The 27,244-nt window shown below is 35.8% G+C and overlaps 1 protein-coding gene across 1 annotated transcript in view; it reads left to right on the top strand.

Moving 5' to 3' along the window:
* The window catches only part of ADAMTS3 (ADAM metallopeptidase with thrombospondin type 1 motif 3), a 288,720-nt gene that overhangs the window by 258,453 nt on the left and 3,023 nt on the right, over positions 1-27,244 (top strand). The window contains exons 14-21 of the mRNA XM_050792451.1: positions 554-687; positions 2,207-2,330; positions 5,669-5,749; positions 7,515-7,678; positions 13,196-13,361; positions 16,161-16,293; positions 20,190-20,397; positions 22,348-22,465. Coding sequence (XP_050648408.1) covers positions 554-687; positions 2,207-2,330; positions 5,669-5,749; positions 7,515-7,678; positions 13,196-13,361; positions 16,161-16,293; positions 20,190-20,397; positions 22,348-22,465 — 1,128 coding nt within the window. The remainder of the gene's footprint in view (positions 1-553; positions 688-2,206; positions 2,331-5,668; positions 5,750-7,514; positions 7,679-13,195; positions 13,362-16,160; positions 16,294-20,189; positions 20,398-22,347; positions 22,466-27,244) is intronic.

The following is a 27,244-nucleotide window of genomic DNA, read 5'->3' as shown; positions in this document are numbered from 1 at the left end:
GAATGAAAAGAAATAGTCATGTGATTACATACACCACTGGGTTCAGTTCAAATCCATCTTAAAGGAAAGAAGAATACACATAAGAATTCGAAGTTGCAACGCATTAAGAAGAAATGCATGCTTTTTATCTATTTTGGTGAAGTGAGTTGCATCCTGTAAGAGACAAAAACTGTGGTAGGTAATTGAGGCAAATCAGACATTCTTTCAGTGCTCTAATATTACAAAAACTAAACTGGTTTCAAATTAAAATTTATGTAAGAGCTATGGTGAAATCTAGGGTTGCCCGGGGCAGTCCCGGTTTATACCTGTTGTTCCTGCTATTACTAGAGCCCCTTTTCTAGTTTAGATGATAAATTATATGGTCACCTTAGCGAAAACAAATATGTCAGATGTACATACTTTTCTCCTTACTCCTCATTTTATTTGTTTATACAGTATTCCTTTTGTTTTTAGGAAATCACATTGAAACCTTATATTTAAAAATAAAACAAACTATGCTGTTCAAACATTCCATTTTATGTAAATAGTTAATTTTATCCTCCATCCTATGCAGCCAAGAAAAGATGCCATCTTTACTGTCAGTCCAAGGAGACTGGAGATGTTGCTTACATGAAACAACTGGTGCATGATGGAACGCGCTGTTCTTACAAAGATCCATATAGCATATGTGTGCGAGGAGAGTGTGTGGTAAGTTCAAATTGCTTCCCCAAAGGCTTTCTACAGTATCTAGGTTTACTATCATTCATCTGCACATTTTTAATTTTTTAAACTATTTTATCTTTGAAATCACATTACAATAAGTGTCTATGAATAGTTCAGTAGCTAAAATAAATTTGGGAGACATTATACTTTCTCAGATCAAACTTTGGTCACTGGCAGAATCAAGGTTTAAATAATTTTCCTAATTTCCAGCCAAATGCCTTTTCTAAGTAACTCTGAGGCCTCTAGGTTGGGAATACAAATTGGTAATAATGCATTTGCTTCGGGTATTTCAGTAGCCATCTACTGTTAAAATACAAGGTCTTTTTAAAAATAATCAGTGCTAAGTGTATTTAATCTTTTGTTGTAAAGATAATAAGACATTTCTTTCTCACCTTCTAATCAATACTAACTTTAAATGCTAAATTTCACATTAGAACAAAAGTTGTTGAGAAGCAAATGTGGTTTTTTTTGCTCCATTTAATCTCATGTTAAAAATGCATTTTATTTCTTGTGTTCATAGTTAAATTGATATGAAATTATCTTATTAACTGAAACACTGCTCCTAATGTATATTTCCTATATACTTCAGCAAAACTGAAGTGTTGTATTAATGAGTCTAAAGTAATTTAGCTTACATTTTCCTGAAAGTATAGTATGTCTTGTTCAGCTTTTACCTGCCACAGTACTTAGTACATTAAATGTATGTGTTGTCTTTATTTTCCCTGCCACCTTTCATCCCATACTTTTGAGTGCAGTAGTGTATTGTGTATCATTATTCTACAATGATTTATATTAAGAACATGACTTGGTTCAGAAAACCTTCAGTATTTCCCCGTTTCATGGGAAAATGTAAATTCTTCCTGGTATTCAAGTCTTCTGCAGTCTGTTCCATGCAGATTTTTCACTGTTCTTTCCTTATCATGAAACACTAACCTTCCATTGGTTTAAATATGGGTTTAGATATTGACCTCTGAACCCACTTTCCATGAACATACAACCTCTCTGGCTTTGTTGTAACTCGTCTGCTCTCCTGAAACGCTTTTCCATTCTGTGCTTCTTTGGCCCCTGTGAAAGTCTTCACCACTCTTGTGAAGTTTTATCTCACATCCTAACCATCTTTTAAAGATTACACTAATATACAACTCACTATATTATCCATCATCATAAATGTGAGAGCAGCAAGGGAAAAGCACTTACTGTTTTTTTGTCTCCTCAGCATCAGCTACATCTGTGCTCATTATATGTGTGTTTGATGACTATGACAATTTAAAATGGTGTAAATATTTCATTGGACTAGAGGAAATATATTCTTTATTACTTAGGGTACAAGTCATTTGATTTTCCACTATTAAAAAAAAAAACTGAGGTATTAAAAATCATGACTACACTGGCAGTTCGCTGTAAATTGACTGACTGTGGGCCATGAAGGGTTCATCATTCTCTGGGATGTTGACCACTACTGGGCACATTAAAATTAGCCACATTTGACATCTTCTCTCTCCAGAAAGTGGGCTGTGATAAAGAAATTGGTTCTAATAAGGTTGAGGATAAGTGTGGTGTCTGTGGAGGAGATAATTCCCACTGTCGAACCGTGAAGGGGACATTTACCAGAACTCCCAGGAAGCTTGGTAAGATGAGGTCTCTCATGAATTTACTATGCTTCTCTGTGATTTATACTTTTTGAGGCTTCTTCTTTCAGAAATGCAGCATTTTCTCTATAAACATAACCAAAATTTAGCTGCTGATTTATTGTTATTCAGATTACCTTTTAAGGAACTTAAAAAAAAAAAAAAAAAAAAAAAACCACTTTGAATGAATTCATACTCCCTAGTGTCAATGATGAAAAAAATACATACTAAATTTAGAAAAGAAACAAATAAAATCAGTATCGGTTATACTAACTAGCCAAAATATGTGTTTTATTTTGCATTTTTAATAAAATGCAGATTGAATTATTAGAATTGATGTTTATTTTGAATTCCTGTTGCACATAAATTATTGATCAGGAGTTTAAAAATTACAAAACTTTAGATACAACTTTTAAAGTATCACATTAGTTATACTTATTTAAAAAGTGAACAGTTTTATCCTGTTTATAAATCTAGGAATCTTGGATCTGTATTTCACATAATTTTTAAAAATTTACTTTAAACAAAATTGAGGTACAACCAAAAACTAACCTGAGATGTAATTGCTCATCTCTGTAAATGTTTATGCTTGTTACATAGTCAATAACTTGGACTTAGACATACACTGAAGGTTCAAAGGCAGAACAAAAAGCTGTCATCATACATCAAATAATAGGCAATATTATCCATAGTTTAATAATATTCATTGGAATTTTCATAAAAGATTTGTATACCAATATTTATTACTGAATAATTTCTTGAGTTCGTATCAGATATTCAGTTCTTCAATAAGGATTTATTGGGCAAATGTTTCTGGGATTTCAGCACTTAAAGATAAATTTGATGTGGTGTTTGCTTAAGAAGATTTTCATGTCTTCCAAAGAGCTGCTGGTATCTTATAAAATCATGAAAGTAAAACAAAAACAAAGAAATACGGTTTACATTAAGTATATTGTCATCAGGGTGATTTTTCCTTTTATAAAAAAGTCTTCATCCAAATGAAATAATTCTCTTAGTTTCTTTTTTTTACTCCCATTATACCCCAGCTACCTAACTCAATTACTAGGAGACTATATTCTAATGTTTTTCTTGTTACTGATGTCTTTGCTATTCCTGTGTGATAAATTACTTTGTTTTGTACTTTGAAAATTGTTAAAAAGCAAATATTGCTGTTTCTGATTGATTGCATTATTTTAGTAAAGCAAAGAGAAATATAATTACATACATGTATTATGTTTCAGTGGAGTCAAATGTAATTTTCTTCATCTTGCTGTGAAATAATGTACTGTGCTTTCTTTATTCGAGTTACATTTTATTCTTTTCTTTTGGATGTAAAATAATTCATTTTGTTTTATTTCCACAGTGAATTAATGTAAAGAAAAGGTTTTTCCATGTTCATTCATTCTATATTATGTATAATATAAGGTATTGGTACTGTTTTTCAGATAGCTCAAACATTATGCTAAACTTGCAAATCAAGGCCAAAAGAACATTAGAAAATTTTCATCTGTCATACCAATTCAAACCGTTCAAAGATAATCTAACATCCATATCTTTGCACTAATATTGTCATCATAGTGATTTAATAGACTAATTAACCTTTTCCAACAGGAAAACATTTAAGCAAGAGATGCCATAAAGAATTGAAGTTGCTGGAAAATGAAATCTGCAAGTATTCAACTTCAAATCATCTACTTAGCCTTACTTTCATGCTTAGTCTTACTTTCATTGACTATTAACAGTTTATTGGCATTGTCTATTACAAATGCATTGTGACTTCAACACATAAACTTACAGAACATATTTTATATCTTGCCTAACAAAATATATGACTTATGAGATAGTCAATGAAACAACAAGACTTTGATAAACATGAACCCACCACTAATTAAAGACATTCTATTTAAGGGAAGACAAGAGGCGCTTTCACTTTACCCAAAGGAGCTCGTAATATTTCTCTTGCTGAAACAAGAGAAGCTAAAAACGTACTGGGTAAGTTGTAGCAAACTGCAGAAAGATGGGCATCCATAAATGGCATCAAGCTGTTTTGCTCTACTTGGCACCTTAAGCATGTTCCTTCTAGCCACTGTGTACTCAGACAAACATGGTACATTTCATGTGTTAGACTATACCCCAGGCTAAAGTGCTCAACACCCTGATCCCAAAAGGACCACTTTATTTAGTTAGGACACTAATAAATATTGTGAAAAAGTTAGGTAAATCTATTCATAGTATATATTATTGTACATATACAAATGGCAAAAACACTTTTTTTTCTTATTTCATCAATAATTGTGGATTGATAACTGCATTTCTGTTAATACTCTCCGTAGAATATGTACTGGATGTTTCATAATGTATTGAAAGTGTAGGTTACATAATCATCTTATATTCATTTATTTATATGATAATGAGATGTATAACATCTGTTCTAATTGACCCGACTATTGTCAGGTCATAATATTTATGATTTATGGGCATAATATTAATTCTAAATGACTGTAAGATAATTTTTAGGACATGTGATAATATCAACATAGTATGTGATATATGACGTTTCCAGTAATAGGAATGGTATATGATTGTAAAACCCAAAGCAACCAATTAAGCATATTGATTTTCTTATTTCTGGCTTAGGAGGTTTTGAGGTTAGGGTGCATATAAAGGCAATGCGTAACATAATTTGCACACATTTTCCAACTAAGTGGTTTAAAATCCACGTTGTCAATTTGGTTAAAATAGTCCCATCATAAAACTTGTCTAAAGCTTTAAAATTAATGCTGATCACAAGAAAAATGAAAGCACTGATTTTTCTGTTGTAACTCCTTTATAATAAAGAAGGCTTTAAATATGAAAATATTTTAATAATTAGAAGTTTAGCTATCTATACTTCCCTCTTAGACTTTTAAAATAACATGTAGGCAGATAACATATCCCAAAAAGTTCACCACTTAAGTGAACTTTCATTAAAAGTTGACTCCACTTGAAAAGGATGGTTTAGAAAACTAGAATCACACAGAGGGACACAGGAAAGTATAGTATTTGCCTGAATTGTTGTTGACATCATTTGAAGGTCAATACAAGATAAGTGACTAATACATTGGTAACAAGATTAACTTTTTTCCCTCTTTAATAAAAAAAAAAAAGTTTCCTCTAATTTCATGTTGGATGTCACAAAAGCTACCAATGCTTTGAAGTTAATTTCTGAAACTGCTTCTTTAAATTTATGGATGCCCTCTTCTGCATGCAGAAGCAGTAAGAATGTAGTGCTCAACTAACCATGGTTATTGCTTTTGTTTTCTTCTTTGCTTCCTACAATATTTACTACACATGCAAAGGGTACCTTAAGATGTTTGATATACCCCCTGGGGCTAGACATGTGTTAATCCAAGAAGACGAGGCTTCTCCTCATATTCTTGGTAAGTGTTTCTGTCTGCTGGCTCTGCTTCAACATGCACTGAAACATTGAAATGTCAAAGAAATCATAAATATAGATATGTGTATATGTACATATGTATATGTACATATATGTGCATACACATATGTAAGAATCAAAATAATACATAAATGCATTAATTGAATGTTATGTAGGTTTTTTTGGTCATTTCTCCTAACTATGCTTACTTTAAAATAAAAAATAAAAACAAAAAGAGCTTTAATTTTTTATGGAAACTGGGGTTGGTTCCTAATTATATGAGGGAAAAAATCATTTGACAAGCTTATATTTCTTATACACTTTTTGCTCTGTAATAGGGGATAAGAAAATAAATATGTTAATAAAATCAACTAAATTAAGGAATATCAGAAAAATTCATCATACTTATGTTGACAAATAAGTTCTGATATTTTGATTGATCCAATACTGTATATTGTCTTATTTTTATTGTATTTTACATTCTTTGAAAAGCAACCACAGGTGAATTTTAGTAATCTAATCTTAAATTATTCTAATATCTGACATGTGTCAGGTTTTTGACTGGCACATGCAGATCCATTTGCCACAGAGAGCTGATTATAATTTCCACAAGGAGATTTTTTTTTCTTTTGTGAGAAGATTACATGGAAATGTCACTTTAAAGAGGTATAAATTTAAATTGTATAGACAAGTGTAAACATAACTTTCCTATTCCTTGGCCTATAAGAACACTAAGATAATTTCCGAAACTAAGACATCACATATCAACTCCATGAGAATTTACAGCAAATCATTTTATTTCAGTTGTGACTTTAAAAAATGAATTGTTTTATGGTGTTTCATAGAATTTTTAAACATATTTAAATTATGTTCACTACTAAATGTAATAATAGTCTAGAAGTCAGCTATCGTTCTTTCTCCAGTATTTAAAATTCCTTGTTTTTCATCCTAGAATTCATATTAATGTCCTTGGAAAAAATAGACCAGTTTAAAGCCTGAGAGGAATAGATACATTTAATTAAAATTACTCATGTTTTCTACACATTTTCAATAATGGTAGTAACATGAAATTTTGCTTTCTAATATAACATTATATTCTGATAAATCTAAAATTTAAAATTCTAGTCATTATTTTTTACTCATTAAGCCAGCATTTTATTTCATTTTATAATATGTAATAAATGTATACTACGTTAAGAATTCCATTAGCAGTAAGCAGCTTTTCCTAACTATATGAGTAGGTGATATGGCTCTGAAATTTTACAATCATGAGAACTAAATTGTTGGCCTGAAAAATTACTTCAACTATGTTGGATGACTATAAATATTTTGACCAACTTTTTAAAAAATGCAATAAATAAACCATTATGTTATATGCTATCCTAGCATAAATTGTTTCTATTAATTATTGAAAAAGTAGCTGTCGTTTTCAAAATATTCCCAGTTTTGTAAGGAAATATATAGGATAAATGATTTAGAAACTATTAACCTCTTTGACGATGTTTTCAAATAGGAATATTTGCAAACATTATTTTTGCCTATTTAACCGTCTTGCCATATTTTTGACTAGTTAGGAATGCTTCGTGAGAGTTTTGAATGCCTAATCAAGACAATGGGAATAATATCAGAACTAACACCCATTTTGATTGCTTGCTACTAATAAAGAAATATGGTCATTGATTTGTAGAAAGGATATATGTGCTGTGAATCTTCAGCACTTAATATGATAAAATAAAATGTATACTGGTTACTCATTTTTCTTCCTTTAGCTATTAAGAACCAGGCTACAGGACATTATATTTTAAATGGCAAAGGGGAGGAAGCCAAGTCGCGGACCTTCATAGATCTTGGTGTGGAGTGGGATTATAACATTGAAGATGACGTTGAAAGTCTTCACACCGATGGACCTTTACATGATCCTGTTATTGTTTTGGTATGTGGCATTACGGGCTCATGGTATAGTTGGTTCAGCTTATTTTATAATTAATCTATCTGAAAACACTTTTAACTTGAACATTAAATGTACTTTGAACATTGAAAAATGAGTTGCCTTTTAAAATAATTCCATTTATCTTCCCCCCATTCTTTGTGCAATATTTTTCATGTAATTTATTGTGTATATATATTATAAACTGAATAATGCAGCATTCTGATTTTTGACTTAATCAGTTATCTTTTAAAGACAACACTAAAAGTAGATTTTTGTATTTACCCACATATTTACCATTTCGTATGCTTTTCATTCTAGTTTGTAAATCTAACGTTCCATCTAGTATCATTTACCTTCAGTATAAAGATCTTCCTTTAGCATTTCTTGTCGTGTGGGTGTATCGGCAAGTAATTCTCTCAGCTTTCAATGATCTGAAAATATATTTATTTTCACCCTCATTTTTGAAGGCTATCTTTACTAGATACAGAATCTGAGGCTGCTAGTTTTTTGTTTTTTTTGTTTCCTTTTTTCCCTTCTTTCAGCACTGTGTTTTTATGATCTTCTAGCGAGTTCCAAGGGTTTGGGGGCTGAGCAAAGAAAAAGATATGGCCACAAGGTGGCAGTAGCACACACACACTTTGAGCGCGGCCTCAGCCGGTTTGCAAGTGGGGCCACCACCCAGAGGACAGAAGGGCAAGGGAACTTCTGAGGAATAGGGGAATCTGAGGTGGTGTATGTGCCTAGGTGGTGTCATTCAGCAGCACAGCAGAGTGTCTGTGGGTCAGAGGGCTCCAAGGGAGGCAGCAGCGTGAGGTCCTTATAGCCGGAAGGTCTTATTCATATCTAGCAGACGTTGGATGCAGTTTCCTATAGCTGTGCAAAGCAGGCAGTCCCCAAATGGCTAAAACTCCCTCATTTGGGCAGCATTAAAAACAACTGGATGTATGAAAGTTTGTGTTTGGCAGCAGAGGGCTTTTGAGCTAACAGATCTCAGCCTGAGCCTGCTGTGAAGAAATAACCTAGGGGCCAATATACAGGAGCCCTCTTTTACTCATTTATACAACATTTGCCTTCTAGAATCCATCATTTATGAAGAGAAGCCTCATTTATATCGCTGCACTGTGTGTAATATGTTAGTTTTCTCTTGCTGCCTTTTAAGATTTTCCTCTTCATCTTTTTGTTTTGTCTTGTTGGTTTAGCAGTTTGACTGTGACAGTTTACGGTGTTCTTTGTATGTCTTACGCTTGGGGTTCAGTGAGAATCTTGGCTTTGTAGGTTGATGTTTTTGACAAAATTTGGGTAAATTTCCCATGATGTCTTCTCCTTAATTGTTTTTCCCAAACCCTCACCCCCACCCCATCTTCCTCTTCTTTACTCCTAGGACTCATTTGAATCTGTTGAAATTGTTCCACAAGTCTCAGGCTCTGTTCATCCTTTTATAATATTTTTTAAAATACATTTTTCAGATTGGATTATTCCTTTTGAGCTCTAAGTCACTGTTTCTCTTATGTGATCTCCAGTCTGTCCTTGAGCCTATCCAGTAAATTTTTCATATCAGATAGTGTACTTTTCTTTTCTAGAATTTCCATTTGGTACTTTTTGTTGTAATATCCATTTTTCGGCTGAATTTTTCATAATGTTCACTCATTACATCTAAGTTACACTTTAAGTTCTGGGTCTTCACGTTGTCTATTTTTGTTTTATGAATCACATTTCCTGCTTCTTTTTTTCTTGTACACTTGACATTTTGGAAGATAAATTGTAAGGTGTCTGGTTTTGTTCTGGCAGGCAGTTAAGTTATTGTCAGATCATCCTGATCCTTTAAGGCCTGGTTTTATTCTTCCTTGCAGCTAGTCTCTTTCAGTGTTGTCCTTCTTCCCATGGTGCGGACTTTCTTGGTGCCAGGCTCAGCCCTGCCTGGTTTTTGAATCTCTGTCCCTCTCCCAGCACCCCCCTCACCGTGGACTGCCTGGTGTCTTGACCATACACAGACCAACCCTCAGTCATGGACCCATGGAGATTTTTAGGTGATCTCTCTAAGCAGGCCCCTCTTCTTTAGTGCCCTGCTCTGAAGGTTCCAAACTCTAATCTATTTCCTCTGCTCAGTCAGACGGCTGGACTGGGCTTGGGCTCCTCCTCCCTGTGTCAGGGTCCAGAACCTGGCCCTTTTCAGGAATAAGACCCGGCTTGTTTCTCTTCTTACAAGGATTGGTGTCCTTTGTCATGTTATCCATTGCCAAAAAGAAAAAAAGTTTCTGCAAATATTTTGCCCAGTTGTACAGCTTTTAATACCAGGAAGACAACTCCATTACTCCCTCATGGGTGAAAGCAGAAGACAGCTACTTGATTTGAAATGTATTGTTAGTTTCTGTTTTATACAGAATTTTTATTTATTGGATTTCCTATAAAATATTATACTAAAGTCAAATTGCTCCACTCAATTTTTAGTCTTTTTTCCTCTGAAAAGTGGTTCCCTTTTGAAATATCTGTTCGAAGCTTTTGCCCATTGTTAAAGTTGTTATATTTTCTTTTTGTTGAGTTGCGAGAGCTCTGTGTATATTCAAGTCCTCTGTGAAATACATGATTTGCAAATGTTTTCTTCCAGTCCATATGTTGTCTTTTCGTTCTTTTAGCAGTTTCTTTCATGGAGCAAAAATATTTTAGCTTTACCGAAGTCCAATTTATTAATGTTTTGTTTTGTGGATCAAGATTTTGGTGTTATGAAATTTTTTTGTGTCTAATCCAGCATCAAAACATTTTCTCCTACATTTTTTTGGTAACTGTCTTAGAGTTACACGTTTTACATTTAGGTATATGAATCACTTTGGGTTAATTTTGTATGAAGTATTAGGTCCTTATTTTTGCATATGGATGTCTATATTAGTTGTCTATTGTTATAAAACAAATTACCCTCAAACTTAATGGCTAAACACAAACATACTTACAGTTTCTGTGCAGCATGTATCTGGACACCACTTAATTGACTAGTTCTGGCACAGAGCATCGGATGAGTCTGCTGTCAACTGTGGCTAGAGTCATCTCAGAGCTTGACTGAGGGTTACTCTGCTTCCAAGCTTAGTCACATGGTTGCTTAAAGGCCTCAGATGACTGTTACCCAGCTTTTCCATGTGGCGGGTAGCAGTCCATGATTCCTTGCCACCTAAGCCTCTCCATAGGATGCGTATACATCCTCACAATATGACCCTGACTTCCACTACAGCAAGTGACTCAAGTGAGACAGAACATGGGACAGTGAAACCAAGACGGAATTCTCGGTCCTTTTTTACCTAATCTTAAACATATTTCTTAACCCACCACAATGTCTAGTTATTTTAGCACTATTTGTTAAAAGACTGTTCTTTCTCTATTAAAATGCCTTTTCAATTATGTCAAAAATTAATTGTACACATTTATGTGGGTCTATTCTAGGCTCTCATTCTGTTCCATAATAAAATATATATTAAAGTTTTATTTAGATTATGTTAAATATGAGTGATTAGAGGCCAGAAGCTCTGTTTCGCACTAATATAATTACATTGTATTATTTTCTAACAACATGAGTATCTGGCTTTAGAAACCTGATGCTTAACCATCATGATAGATGCTTCAAGACCTGCCCACTGATTATAATCCGACCATAGCAAGTGGTGTGGGCTAAAGGTACAACAGGGAGATTTGTAGCTAGGAGACGAGGGTGTGGACAAGCAATGTTCTGTCATTATGACATTGCTTTTCCATTCTGAGTTCTGTCACATGGTGGCTAGGCTGTCTGGGGCAAAGAGAATTAGATATCTGGCTAGAGTGTAAGGGTTGTTCGAATGGTGCTTGATTTTTTAATGCTGCTTTAAACACAAAGACAGAAAAAAGAGAATAAAAGTCAGATAACCAGATCCTCAACCCCCACTGGTTTTAGTATCACCTCATTTCTCAAACAAAATGTAGTTGTAAAAATGTAGTTTGGAATACCAATGAATTGCACTTTTCTCCCTTTGCATAATTAGTAAAATCCTATGAAAGCTACATGAAAATCAGTTAATTTTTTAAAAGACAAATTTGCCCTGAACAAATTTAAAAGGCAAGAGACAAACTGAGAAAATATTTGCAACTCTTATTACAAAAAGGAATTTGTATCTTTAGTGCACAGATTATTTAGGAGAGAAAAAATATGTGTACAGTTCCAATAAAAACCAGGACAGTCATGCAGTGTACAGTATTCAAAATATAAGTGGGTAATAATTTAGGAAAATTAAACTTTATTAGTTATCAAATAAATAACAACTAAAATCATGATATTTTTCCCATCCAATTAATGAAGATGAAAATTATGTAACATGTAGTGTCAAATGGCCACTTTCATACACTCTTATTATTAAAGTAACAACTGTTCTAACTGTTCTGGAGGACCATTCACCAGTCTATCAGAAGAACTAGGACTCTAAAGTGTTTGTTCCCTTTAGTCTACTAAGAAAAGCCAGAAATCCCCAGAAAGTTGGGAAAATTTCTAATCAATACAAATATTCAAGAGTTACCACACACTATTAACAATAATACATAACACTTTTAGGATTACAGACTATGCTGACATTTAAAAGTATATTTTCTTTTTTTTAACTTTTTTTGTACAAGTGCAATTTAGCTACATCGATATATTGCATTGTGGTGAAGTCAGGGCCTTCAGTGCATCCATCACTGGAGCAATGTACATTATACCCACCAAGCAAGTTCCCATCATTCAATCCCCTTCCATTTCCCCTGACCCCTCTGAGTCTCCAATGACCATCATTCCACACTCCAAAAGCATGTTTTCAAATAATATTTACTATCTTGAGAAATGTGCATGAAATAAACAAGGCCAGAAAAGTGTATATGTCTGTACACACACACACACACACACACACACACACACAAACACAATGCAAATGTCTTGAGGGACTATCACAGTAGTGAAAGTGACTGGTTTTCTCTAGTTCGGTAGAATTATGATTTTTCATTTTCTTTATATTTTTCCATAATGTATATATTTTCTGGAGGGAACATTACTATCTTTATCATCAGAACAAAACGTAACAAAACAATTTTCTTTGAAGACAATTTTAAAATGCATTAAAATTTTTAAATTTTAAATTTTAAATTTAAATTTTAAATTTTAAAATTGTAATCCTTTAATTTTAATTTTAATTCGTTACATTTAAAATTTAAAATCCTTTAAAAAGGAGATGGTTTAATTTAAGGAAACCTACAGTGACTCTTATAAAGTTATTATGTTTATAATACAAACTCTTACCCTTCAGTGTATGTATTTTTTTAATACTTTTATGTTAAAAGTGTTATAGATATTTCATCTTCTTCTTAAACAGGGCATATGTGCACTGTAGTTGACAGAAATAAAACATTATAATTTTTGAAACTATTTGAAAGTTGTCAGTTTTAATAAGAGCAATATTCTGAAATATTTGTAATTTGACACTCAAAATGTAAAACCCTCACGTGATTTACATATTGATTTCATGTGTATGTTAGATTATACCTCAAGAAAACGATACCCGCTCTAGCCTGACATATAAGTACATCATCCATGAAGACTCAGTACCTATGATCAACAGCAACAATGTCATCCAGGAAGAATTCGATACTTTTGAGTGGGCTTTGAAGAGCTGGTCTCAGTGTTCCAAACCCTGTGGTGGAGGTAACAATTGAACACATTTATTTTATCAAAATGTAATGCATATAAAAACCAATCTTGCTTCTACCTTTATGGCTGTCTCTAATCGAGGCCACAATCTGAGAAACACCAAACATAACCATCAAAACATCAATACAAAACATTTTTACTGAAAGAATCATCAAATAACAGGATTCCTTTCATAACAGTGACAGACTGTAAAATCTTCTTGCCCTTTTCTCTCAGGTCCTTTGTCTTGCATTTACTGTAGGGGTCCTCTTAATCACTTTATTCTTCCCAAACTCCAAAACTCTCCCAAATTCATTGTACTCTGCTCCTCACCTTTCTTCTTCCCTACTTTTACTTTCTATATCTCTCTGCATTTCTACCAGAGTTAATAATAAAAGGGCTATTGGTTGCATGACTGTGTAACTGACTATGCTATGTATTTGAAACCAGATGCTATTCTAAATGCTTTATATATCAATGCATGAATACTCACAATGGCCCTATGCAGTTGGTACTATGGTTATCTCTGTTAAAGTGGTAGCAAAACTGAAGGACACACAAGATAATTTCCCAGAGCCCATAGGATTCAAACCCAGATAACCTGGCTTCTGAACACATGCTCTCACTCACTGCACTGTGCTACCTCCGTTCCCTTTCCAGAGTCCATTAAGCTGGACTTAATGTTTCTCCATTTCTCCCATCATCCATTCCTCTAGTTCTAAACAAGTGCTCCATTACCAATTATCCCCCATGGGCAGGAGAAGGCAAGAGGCTGTTACAAAAATGTCAGCAAATAGTTGAGAACAAAATTTGTATTAGGCAGTGCTTGTGTAAATTATTTATTTTATAATTTTAAGTTCAAGGCTATATTTCTAAAGTGTTTTCTTGAGGGAGGCATACAATAGTTAATTATTTTAAATGACATCTCTTTATCCATTACAAGATGCCCATTTAATTTTGACCCTCCCTTCTGCTGTACTCTCAACATTTACTTGGTCACATTATTTGTTAGATATACCTTCTTCATATCTCCCACATCTATTCCTTCTTCACCAGACTCCAATCACCACTTTGGGAGGGACGATTATTGCAATAGCCTTTTAACTAGTCAACTAATATTGATGTTCTTCTCTGCCTTAATTTACAGGGTAATTTTTCTTGAATGAATGCATGAATGAATGGTAACATTATATTATTTCCCAGATTAAAATCCTTCAGTCTTCTAATATGTTGCCCTGAAGACACCACATCGCTTTATGCAGCATTCTTTCTAAAAGTGAATCGCTTGAATCTCATCATTAGAACACAATTAAACAGACCCAAATTGTGGGACATTTGATAAAACAAATGGTTTTTAAATTTCAAAAATAGTAAATGTCATAAGAGAAAAACAAGTTCAGTAATTATTTCTGATTGATGGAGGCTACAGACATAACAGTTAAATGCAACACATGATCCTTGACTGGAAAAGGATTGCCATAAATAGCATGATAGGGACAATTGAACATTTTGGAATAGGTCTGTATGTTAGATAATAGCATTATGTCTATGTTAAATGTCCTCATTTTAAGAATGATATTATAGTTATATAAGAGAATGTACTTCTGAAATTTGTGCTTAAATATTTAGGAGTGACGGATCAGGATATCCTCAACTTTCAAATGGTTCGGCAAAATTATATGTATATTTACACACATACGCATTTATAAAGAAATACAGCAAATGTGGTGACATAGTCACAAAAGATCAATCTAATGCAAGATATACAAATATTTGTTGTTTTGGCCGGGCGCGGTGGCTCACGCCTGTAATCCCAGCACTTTGGGAGGCCGAGGAGGGCGGATCACGAGATCAGGAGATCGAGACCATCCTGGCTAACACGGTGAAACCCTGTCTCTACTAAAAAATACAAAAAAACTAGCCGGGCGAGGTGGCGGGCGCCTGTAGTCCCAGCTACTCGGGAGGCTGAGGCAGGAGAATGGCGTAAACCCGCGAGGCGGAGCTTGCAGTGAGCTGAGATCCGGCCACTGCACTCCAGCCTGGGCGACAGAGCGAGACTCCGTCTCAAAAAAAAAAAAAAAAATTGTTGTTTTTTCTTACAACTTTTGGATAGGTTTGATTTTTTTCAAATATATATACATAATTACAAATATAAAAGTTGATGTTTGAGAGACCCTCAGTAACTCCCTATAACCTTCACGATAATGTCCAAAAACTTGTAAGACACTGAAGGCTTTCAAGATCTGATCCTTCCCTACCTCCTGTCCTCTTCAACATGATACTTCAGCCTTCTGAAGAAACCACAGTTTTTCATATGTTATTTCCTTTGCTTGGAGAATAATTCTGCTTCATTTCCATTACCCCATGCTATTTGAACTTCAGTATTCTGCTGAAGGAAAGTACTGATCCTCCAAGCTTTCCCCTCCCCTCCTCCAAGTTACAGAGCTCTTCCCTCTGTGTTCCTTTAGTGCCCTCTACTGTAAGTTACTTACATAGTTTTCTAAAAGCCTATGTTACTAGATACTGTCACAGTGGTTTTCATATCTATCTCTCACACTAGACTGTATATTTAGAGTCTAGTTCTTTAACAAGCATGCAGTTGCAATATTTATCAAATGTATTCTCTGAAAAGGTAAAAGTTTTTGTTTATTTAATGTTCTTTGGGACCTTCAGCACCTATTGAAGTGCCGAATTGTATGCACTCAATACATATTTAGTGAATGGATGAATAAATGTATGAATGAGTGAGTGAATAATCAAGTAACTAAGCATGAATAAGTGATTAAATCCAAAGAAATTTATTTCCTTTTCCAGGTTTCCAGTACACTAAATATGGATGCCGTAGGAAAAGTGATAATAAAATGGTCCATCGCAGCTTCTGTGAGGCCAACAAAAAGCCGAAACCTATTAGACGAATGTGCAATATTCAAGAGTGTACACATCCGCTGTAAGCATTTATTTTAACTATCGTATCTGTAGGTCAAAATCAGGACTTCACTGCCTTTAGCTCTTTTTAGTTTTGATTTTATTTTCGGTCAAAGCTCTATATATACATGGTTTAAATAGTCAAGTCACTTCACAGGAATTATATAAAGCTGCAGTTCTGTGCCTTTCACCACATTCTTGTTCCTCAAAAACAACCACTTTCAACTGTTATATTTATTTTGATATTTGGTAATTACTTGTTTCCTTCTGTCTAAGTCGAATGTTTTTCCTTCTACTCCTTGACTTTTTTGGGAGGTAGGTTAGACATTATACATTGAATTTTCACTGTGAAATGTGAAGATTGTGTTATTTTATGACCACTCTGCAAATGCACACCCAGAGGCCACACTTTCTCCTTCCCTGCTACTCCCATTGCTGACCTAACGTACCTTTTACTGATCGCAATATTCAGGGTTTATATTAACATGTATCTCTCTTAATACCTGAGTCACATAGCATGCACATTATTATGGTTTCTTTCTTGTAATGTTTCTTCCGGAATAAGTGCATATTTTGATTTTATGTATTTGATCTTCTACTACTTTTCTGTAATTAATTCCCAAACTCTCTTTCTCAGTATCAATCCCCTCAAAATACTAAACATCCAAGTATCCTGTCACTGTAATCTCCATAGAAACAGAAGCATCTTAGAGAACAGAATTCTCTGTGTTCCAGCTCCAGCTTGGACTTTTTACCAGCTTTCATGCTAGGGTTTCCTTTCATCATTCTCCTTGGAATTCCTACTACCTTTCTCTTCTGTGGGATTTCCTGTTATTCCAAACTATATATCATCCCTAAGACTCAAAAATATTGTTCTATTATTATCTACACTCAAGTGTTGCTGTTGAAAAGTTGGTTGCCATTCTGATTCTCAGTTCTTTCTCTATGACCTGTTTTGGTCTCTATGTCTTTCAGAGTTTGTAGGACCATCATTTTATTCCTAGTGTCCTGAAATCCCAGTGATGAAATTGACTTGGTGCTCATTTTTACTCATCATTGTGCTGTGTACTTGTAGAGATTTTTGATTGAAAAATAAAAAATGTATGTTTTTATGGGGTACAGTGTAATGTTTTGATGGATGCATACATTGTGGAATGATTAAATTCAGCTAATTAACCAATCTATCACATCACATACTTATCATTTTTCATGGTACACACATTTAAAATCTGCTCTCCTAGCAATTTTGAAATATCCATTTCATAATTATTGACCACAGACATTATGCTGTTCAGTAGATCTCGAAAACATATTTCTTCTAACTGAAACTTTGTACCCCTTGACCAACATCTCTCCATTCACCCTCACCCAAGCCCCTAATCACCACCATTCTAGTCTCAACTTCTATGAGTTCCACTTTTATAAATTCCACATATGGAATCTAGAAAATAAGTGAAGGTCACATGGTATTTGTCTTTCTGTGTCCGATTCATTTCACTTAGCATAACTTCCTCCAGTTTCATCTATATTGTGGCAAATGACACAAACTTTTAAAAATATAAAATGGATATCTTTCATCTCTGGAAGATTTTCTCGTATTTGTTTTAATTCTCCTGTGTTCTTCAGTGTTCTTTCTTTCTGGGACATTTGTAGCTTGGATTTTCTCTCCTATTGTTCATTGTTGCACTTGCTGAGCCTTTCATTTTTGCTCTCATATCATCAATATTCAAGAGCTCTAGGTATTTCTTTTTCAAGGCATTTGATTTTTATTTCACAGATGCAATATATTCTTTTATCTCTTCTGGAATATCAAGGATTCATTCCCTGTTTCTAAATAATTTATTCTGAGTTCTTTTCTTCCATTTCTCCACACCCACTCCACCTCCATCATTTACGTTAGAGGATTTCCATATGGTAATCCTGGGATGTTCATACGTGTATAAAAATGCAGGGTTTAGAATGCTGATTAGAAGTTTGCCTTACATTCGTAGCTGGTGGGCTCAACTATAGGGTGATGTGACTCAGCCATTTTATTAAAAGGCCCTCAATTAATTGTATATTGAGGGCTTTTCTTATAAAATAGATTCCGTAGAGCAGAATCAATCTCTTCCCAGGGACTGTAAGCCAGTTTAAGTGCTGTTCTGGAAATGTTATGTGTATAGGTGTCTAAAGCGATCTCACCACATCACAGATGGATTTTTACATAATCTTCTGTTTTTACTATGGTTTCGTTCTCTCTTGATCGTGCCTATTGTATCCAGCTAAGTCTGGTTCACATTCTACAGAGGATAATAAATCGCATGTCTTCTGCATTGAAGGAGGGCAAATCACCCTGTATGGTTAAGAATCAGGGGGTCTAATTGCTTCCACACTGACTTTTCATTAGTTCTCCTGCTTTCGGTCTTGGCTTCACCCTTGTTTTCACAGCTCACACTGTATCTAAGGCCTCTAATCCCTAAATGTTTCTAAAGTTCTACAGTGCAAGTCAGTTTGCTCATCACCTTATACTGCTGAATTGGACTTTATTCTTCCTAATCTGCTGAGTTAGTTTCCATATGTCCATCTGTTTTCTAGTTTCCTAAATTGTGGTGTTGTGACTTCCTCTCAAATTTCTTTGTCTTTCTAGATTTATAACATTTTTGTCATTTACTTTCATTCTGAGATCTTAGGAGGGAATGGAGGTAATCAGAAGTACCTATATCTGTGAAGTATATTGGTCTTCAAAAGAGACTCATCATTGAGGTCTTCAAAATTGAGCAAAATTCCTCAGTCCAGTTGTCGTGATACATTTTACCGCCAGTTTGACAAGCTAAAGCAGTCTTAAACTGTGAATACCAAAGATTGCCAAGGTTTTAGCATGGCTATATTTTGGTGCCTCTTATATATGGAGAGAAAAAAAAATGCAGAGGGAAAGTAACTTTGGAAAAGGCAAAGTTAATTTTAGCCTGAATTACATACAGACAGATTGCATAACCAGATGGAATCAATGGTGACAGCCCTTTGGGACTTGGTAACCATGTGTACTGGAGAACCGTGTGTAACGTCGTATCCACAGCTGATTTGGAAAGTGCTTGGGACAGTGACACTAGAATCTGGGAATGTCCCCTGGTAAATATTTTGGAAAATGCCTCTGGAAATACTGCTATCAGGTGCATTTGTGTGAACAGTTTTTACCCAGCCCCAATGCATACCACCCTTGTCAGGCCCAGTAAGGGTTAATAAGAAGAACTGCATTATCCAAATGATATAGATATGTCAAGTAGCCTTCATAGCAACAACTGTAGAAATAAAACCGTCATATCAGTTAAAATATGTAAACATCAGTGAACTCTCTAGATTTTATAAAAATGTGCCTTCTTCCAACCCAGAAGAAGACATGAGGTTTACCCTCTGTAGAATGTGAACCAGACTTTTAACTGTGTATAATAGACATGATCAAGAGAGAAGGAAACCATAGTGAAAACAGAAGGTTATGTAAGCAAATCGTAAGTGTGTCTTAGCAAGCACTAGATAGATTCTGTTTTAAAAATTCACTGTCAGATGTTTAACACTGTTAGGAAATATGACTGAGAGTGAGTTGGTGCTATCCTTGAAAACTGCCTTCATGCCTGAATCTAATAGGGCAACTTTAAGATGAGTTTCAGAAACCCTCTCTAGATCATCTTTTTAGGAAAGGAGAAGGTTTCAGAGTCACTGAGAGGCAGAAAACAAAAAAATAGCAGGGCATTAAAAGTTTCAACCTGCTATTACTAAAAAGTGATCCATGATATCCATCTTTCCGAAACCACTTCCTGAACTGCAGTGTGCCCACTAGTTTGCAAGTCACTCAGAGAGCAGAAAAGTCTAGGCTTTGCGGGTGGGAATGTGTGCACTATACATACCAGTGATAATTTCAGTGTTAAACCCCCGCACCCACAGTTGGGTAGCAGAAGAATGGGAACACTGCACCAAAACCTGTGGAAGTTCTGGCTATCAACTTCGTACTGTACGCTGCCTTCAGCCACTCCATGATGGCACCAACCGCTCTGTGCACAGCAAGTACTGCATGGGTGACCGTCCCGAGAGCCGCCGGCCCTGTAACAGAGTGCCCTGCCCAGCGCAGTGGAAAACAGGACCCTGGAGTGAGGTAGGTGTGTGAATTCTGAGCATGCATATGTAAAGTGTGTGTGTAAGCATGTGTAGATATTTTAATTTGGCTTAAACATCAGTTAGGCTTTGTGTGAACTGAGAAACTACTGCATATTTTGTGATTACCTGGAGCTGTTAGGAAAAATTAATGCTTTAAAACAGCACCTGCACTTACGTTTAGTTGGTAGGGGCAAACCATGTTTATGTGTTTCGTAACATAGAGAAGAAGTCTGATAGATGACTGTTCTTTTGTCCAATATTTTTGTTGACTTCCCTGTTCCTTCAGGATAAATTCCAAACCCCTGATACTGAATTCAGGGCCCAGTACCATTTGGCACCGCACTAACTCCTTTTATTCTTTCTTCATTCCAACTCTTTGTCCCAGTTCGAGTAAACTTCCCACTGTTCCAAACAGACCATGCTTGTTTGAGTCTGCTACCTTTCAGCTGACTTGATAATCTCTCCTTCTCCACCAAAGCTCATCTCCGTAGTCCCAATGACCACCTTCCAGGTGGTACCTTTCTTGGCAGTTCCTCCTCTACATCTGAAAGGCAGTGCAACTTAACTTTACCATGCTGTTCATGACAGAGTATTATAACTCTGATTCTTGAATCTGTGTTTGCCACTAGTACACACATTTCTCAAAAATAGTGTGCCTGGTTTCCTCAGTACTCAGCTAGTGCTTAGCATACCTGTCCGGATGATGTTTGTTTGTTAATTGGTTGACTCCATGTTGCACTGTTAGCTATTACCACCTGTCTTAGATATTTCTAAAGACTCAAAATAAGAAATCTTGGGGTCATAGGAGAATCGTTTATAGGAGGAAAGGGCATCAAAAATCAGACAGAAAACTAATGAGGAAGTGGAGAGTAAGCCCAGAAAGGAAGAAACAAGCAAGTTGTCTTATCTATTTCTTGCTGCTTTAACAGAATACCACAGATCGGGTAATTTATAAAGAACAAAAGTTTATTTGGCATATGGTTCTGGAGGCTGCAAAGTCCAAGGGTATGGCACTGGCATCTGAAGAGGGTCTTCCTGTAGCTGAAGGCATCACATGGCAAGGAAGCATGCAAGAGAAACACAGAAGATCCTTCTGTCAGGAGCCCATTCCTGCAATAACTAACCCATTCTCAAGATAATAGCATTAATCTATGCCCATAAATCACCTCTGAGAGGTCCCACCTCTTGCAAGTCCCTCTCAACATTGTTACAGTGGCGGTTAAATTTCAACCTGAGTTTTGGAGGGGACATTCAAACCATAGTACAAGTACAGGTCACCCACATAGGACCGTAATGCTAACTCATATCAAAGTCTCAGTAGAAGTCCCTCCTCCATAGCACTTTCCTAGGGCCATTGCATGGAAGTTTCTGAGCTTAGTTTTGGAGCAGTAAAGATTTTCATTAGAGAAAAGAACTTAAGAACATGGAATAATAGTAGTTCCAAGGACGTTGAATTAACCATCCGAGGCAACTTATCAGTAAATTCTGCCATCTGTAAGAAAGAAGTGGGGACTTTCAATACCATGATTGGGTCCCTGAGAACAGACATCATCAACATTGTTTTTAGAAACTACAGCAGATGTTAACATTGTTATTAATCATGGCTTCTTTTGTAGGGAATGCTTACTAGGTACCAGGCATTTTGCTACTGCTTTATGCACATTGTTTCCTTTGCCTTCATTTAGTCCTAAAACAATCTTATAAGGCGGGTATCATTATCCCAGCTTTCCACCAGGTAAGGAAGGTGAATCTTATATAGAAAAAACAATGTGCCCAGGCCAGTAAATAATGGAGTCAGAATATAAACTCAGTAGTATCTATCTTCAAAACCACTGTGCAGCATCACTTAATAGAGAACGAACTCTAGATCTGTGTGTCTGTGTGTGTGTGTGTATGTGCATGATCTTGGTGGAATAAATGTCTGTAACCACAGCCTTTGTCTCTGCAGTGTTCAGTGACCTGCGGTGAAGGAACGGAGGTGAGGCAGGTCCTCTGCAGGGCTGGGGACCACTGTGATGGTGAAAAGCCTGAGTCAGTCAGAGCCTGTCAACTGCCTCCTTGTAATGGTAGGTGTCACACCAATTGACTTCACTGCTCTGATGTTTTTAAACCTCGAAAAGCAGAATTTCCTTTTGAGAGAAGTTATAGAATTTATATTCGTTTACTGATAAATAACCAAAGGAAAACACCTGTGAAATATTAGTCCAATTCAGTTCTTTAAGATCAGCATTTGAGGCAATGTCCTACACTTTTTAATTATCATGACCACTATCGCCCTGCCATTTCTGGCTGGTGACGTTGGGGTGAGGGCTGTGCTATGTATATGTAATGTCTATCAACTTGTGTTGCTCGTAGGAACTACTTAATTTTTCCTTGTTATATTTAACTATAACTTCACATCTTTATTAAAAGGCATAATTTTGCAACGGTTTTGAAATATTTTACTAAAATTATTCAATTTTGATGTGTGGGTAATGTCACTCAACTCTAAAACCATTTCCAATAACCGTCTATCCACAGAGTAACTTCAAACAGACACGTTGCACATAGGATAAAATTAAGCGTTTGCCTGACCTACCAACTTGCTGTATGGCAAAAGCAGGGTTTATTGTCTTTATTTAGTCAATTTGCTATTTTAAAACAGCAAAATGGGGCCGGGTACGGTGTCTCATGCCTGTAATCCCAGCACTTTGGGAGGATAAGGTGGGTGAATCACCTGAGGTCAGGAGTTCAAGACCAGCCTGACCAACATGGTAAAACACTGTCTCTACTAAAAATACAAAAATTAGCTGGGCGTAGAGGAGCATGCCTGTAATTTCAGCTACTTGGGAGGCAGAGGCAGGAGAATCACTTGAACCCAGGAGACAGAGGTTGCAGGGAGCCGAGATCGTGCCACTGCGCTCCAGCCTGGGTGACACAGTGAGACTCCATCTCAAAAACTAAGTAAATAAAACAAGCAAAATGTATTGGATCGTTTCTGTCTCTATCACTGTCTCCTTCTGCCTCCATTTCCATAGCTCTCTGTCCACATCTGTCTCTATCCTGCACTCGCTCATCTGTGTCTCCATTTGTGCTCCTCTGTCTCTCTCTTATTTTGGGTGTCTGTCTTGCTGTTTCTGATGAGCTGTCACCTGCTGCCTGTATGTGGCTCACTTTCTGTGTCAGTCACACATGCTTTTTCTAGTCCTTACTCTTTCTTCTTGCTCTCCTTCCCTCTCCCTGTCCTAGTCTCCCTGGCTTTACTTTCTGTCGTTCTTTTTCCCTCTCATCATCTCTCTCCTTCTGCCTCTTCCTGACTGTCTCTTCCCCCTCTTTCCTTATTCCGTATGTTTGTCTCTCTTTCTCTCCCATTTTCTCTTTCTCAGTGTCCTCCCGTCCATCCACCTTCTCCCTTTCTCTTACTTTATCCTCCCCTTCCTGTCCAACTTCCTGTGTCTGTCTCTGTTTCTCCTTCTCTTCCACCTCTCTCTCTCTCTCTCTCTCTCTCTCTCTCCCCCCCCCCCCCCCCGTCTCTTATCTCCTCCATTGCCTTAGTCTGTTCTAGCTGCTATAACAAAATACCTGAGGCCGGGTAATTTATTAAAAAAAATTATTGCTCAGAGTTCTAAGTCTAGATGTCCATGATCAAGGCATCAGCAGATTTAGTGTCTAGTGAGGGCTTCCTAGATGGTGCCTTATTGTTCCGTCCGCATGTGGTGAAAAGGGCCAAGGAGCTCCCTTGATTCTCTTCTATAAGGGCACGAATTCCATTCATAAGTGCTTCACCCCGATAGCCTAGTCACCTCCCAAAGGCCCCACCCTGTTAGTACCATCGCCTTGAGGATTAGGTTTCAACATTCAGACCATACCCACCTTTTTCCTCTCCTACTTACAGCTCTTTTTCTCTACTCCTCCATCTTTCACTCCTTGTGTCTGTCTCTTTCTCCTCCTATCTTTCTCTTCCTAGCCCCTCCACTGACCTGTCTTTGTCTCTTCCTGTCTCATTTTCTCTCCCCAAGTCTCTCTCTCACTGCCCTCATCTGTTTACTGCATTCTCTCTTCCCTTATATTTTCTTCTCCTCCCTTGTTTTCCTAGCCCACCCATCCGCCTCCACCACAACCTTTCTCTTAAATGCAGTTCTGCTAAATCCATGCCAGTGACAAATGTGGACATTGTTTTCACACATTAGAAGACTCAGGACTAAAGAAGTTGCTTTGTGCTTGGCCTCCAACACCATAAGACAGACATTGATTGAATATTGACATCTGCTGAATGGTGCTTTTTGTCAAGAAAATTGGCAAAGCACTATCTTGTCAAATGTTTTATTTTTTGAAGAAATTTCAGGCTTTAAGTCTTTAACCCTTATACATTATTTCATTATAAATTTCATTTGAAATATGTTATAGCAAGAACATATCTGACCATGTGGGGGAGACATAGGACTTACATATTTAATCATTTTACTTTGGAAAGTATTGATATATGTAAAAGCTCAAAATACAAATCAAAACCAAAAGAACACACTTTACTCAGAAGTTTTAACATACACTGTCACCATAATATTTTATTCTTATGTAGTTATTCCTGTTAAGAGGCTACCATTCTGTGAGTAAGCTTTATCGATCTTGGAACTGGTACAGCTGTGTATTTCTACAGATGTGCCCAATGGTTAGCAAGAATTTTCTTGATTTTGCTTCTTTAGGCAGAAGAAATTGTTTTGAATATAAAACCAAGGAGCTAATAAGATAGCTTAACTATTTTAGTGATTTCATATCCCTTTAGTTGTTCTGTTGTTCTGAAATCGAAGCCCAAAGGTCAATCCTAAGAGTTCCAAATGGTCACATGTGTCTACCATATTTCAAGTAAAATAAGTAATACTTTCTACCAGAATCTCAAACTGCTATTAGGATCAAATGGCCTTTTGAGACCATGTGTGAATCTCTTTTCCAGAACCTCTTATAATGATTTGGGGGTGGAACGAGAAGTCTGAAACGTTTCCTTAATTTTTTTTTAATTGATTGTTTTTTTATGTGACTCCATATTTTGATTGTACCATTTTTTTTGCCTATAAGCTCTTCCCATTTATCAGTAGGCAAATTACCATAAGGTTAATGTATTCCTTTGCTCACATTTTTCTCAGAATATCTCTCCCATTTCCTCCTCCACACAAAAGTATATTCTGGCCCTAATGAAACCCAGGTTATGAACAGGACTCTGCAATGCCAAAGTGCTCACACTTAGAAATGGGAGACCTTTGGTTGGACTTGTTCTCTAACTCAGAGAAAATAGGTCATACTTCCAAGAGGGGCCTCCGAAGAGGGGTGATGAGGGAAAGGAGTTAGGGGAAAAAGAGAGTTCAAGGTCAAATAAGGTCCTCTCCTCTTAAGACCTATAGTCTGACACATATAGAAAGAAGACGTTTTCTTATTTTGAGATATAAGTTAAAAAAAAAAAGTAAATCACACATGAAGAGAAATTAATATTTAAGGTGAAACCCATTAATATAATGCACAGACATGTATAACATAATTAGATGATGACCTAGCTTATATGAATATTCAGCCACATTATACCATATAATAGACCTGCACATATCAAGCATGTATGAGTCATTTCACAATTTGGGAAGTGGAGATAGTATTACAGCTCATTGTTGGTAATTTTAGTCCTCTATTGGCTTTGCCAACTGACTCTCTTTTTTTTGTTTCAAACTTTAGAAAAAGGATTTTTCAATTTTTGGGGAGTTATGTAGCAGGTTTTTTTCTTAGCAATATAGTATTACCCAATAATACACTGTAATTTTAAGTGATTCTATTACATAAATGCCACAATCGACAGTTCTTTGCATTTATTCTTTGAACATGGATCAGTGTTTCTGTGTTGCACATCTGCAGGGATGCTACTCTATGCACTGGTTCTGTTATCAGAGAGGCACAGGATATGTCTTTATTTCATAACGTATACCCAGGATGACTAAAACTACGCACAAGTTAACATTTTTTATGATTGGATTTGGATTATCTGAAATCCAATCAGATATTTGGATTATCTGAAATCCAAATATTGTAACCTGGAATCAATAAAATTTTAAAGTAATAAAAAAATGTGTACACATGCAGTATGAAATGTTTTAGAAGTGTTACTTTAGATGTTATCAAGTGTTTTATGAGTATTACTTTAGTATTTTTTAGACCAAGTGCTGTCAATTCAATGAAATTACATTTTATGAGTGTTACTCAGTATCCTTCAAACATAAAGTACTGTCAATTAAATAAAATTAAGTGTAAGAACCATGAATTATTCATAAGAAATTTGGCATACTTTACCCAAATTTGTGCATTCATATAACAAATAATCTGAGAATATTCAATGATAAACACGAAACTATTTTATTCAAACTGGATAATTTTTTTTTTGAGACGAAGTCTCGCTCTGTCGCCCAGGCTGGAGTGCAGTGGCATGATCTCAGCTCACTGCAAACTCCGCCTCCTGTGTTCACGCCATTCTCCTGCCTCAGCCTCCCGAGTAGCTAGGACTACAGGTGCCCACCACTGTGCCCGGCTATTTTTTTTTGTATTTTTAGTACATACAGGGTTTCACCGTGTTAGCCAGGATGGTCTCAATCACAAACTGGAGAATTTTTTAAAATCAAGATGGTATTTTGATTATTCTTTGGAGAATACCTTTGTAAGATTTGTTTTGTTTTTATAAGTGTTCAGTATTTATTTTGATTTCACATTTTAACATAATGTAGGGAGTACCCTCTGAGAAAGTCAGAAATACCATAAAATAAAAATACAGATGCCCCTTTGCATCCTAAAAATTTAACCACAACGTTAAATAAATTCTCTTTGCCCATTCTAAA

Source organism: Macaca thibetana, chromosome 5 (assembly GCF_024542745.1).
Source record: "Macaca thibetana thibetana isolate TM-01 chromosome 5, ASM2454274v1, whole genome shotgun sequence".
In the NCBI taxonomy this organism is placed as follows: domain Eukaryota; kingdom Metazoa; phylum Chordata; class Mammalia; order Primates; family Cercopithecidae; genus Macaca; species Macaca thibetana.
The sequence above is the reverse complement of the archived record's forward strand: the minus strand, read 5'-3'. Positions and strand labels throughout refer to the sequence as shown.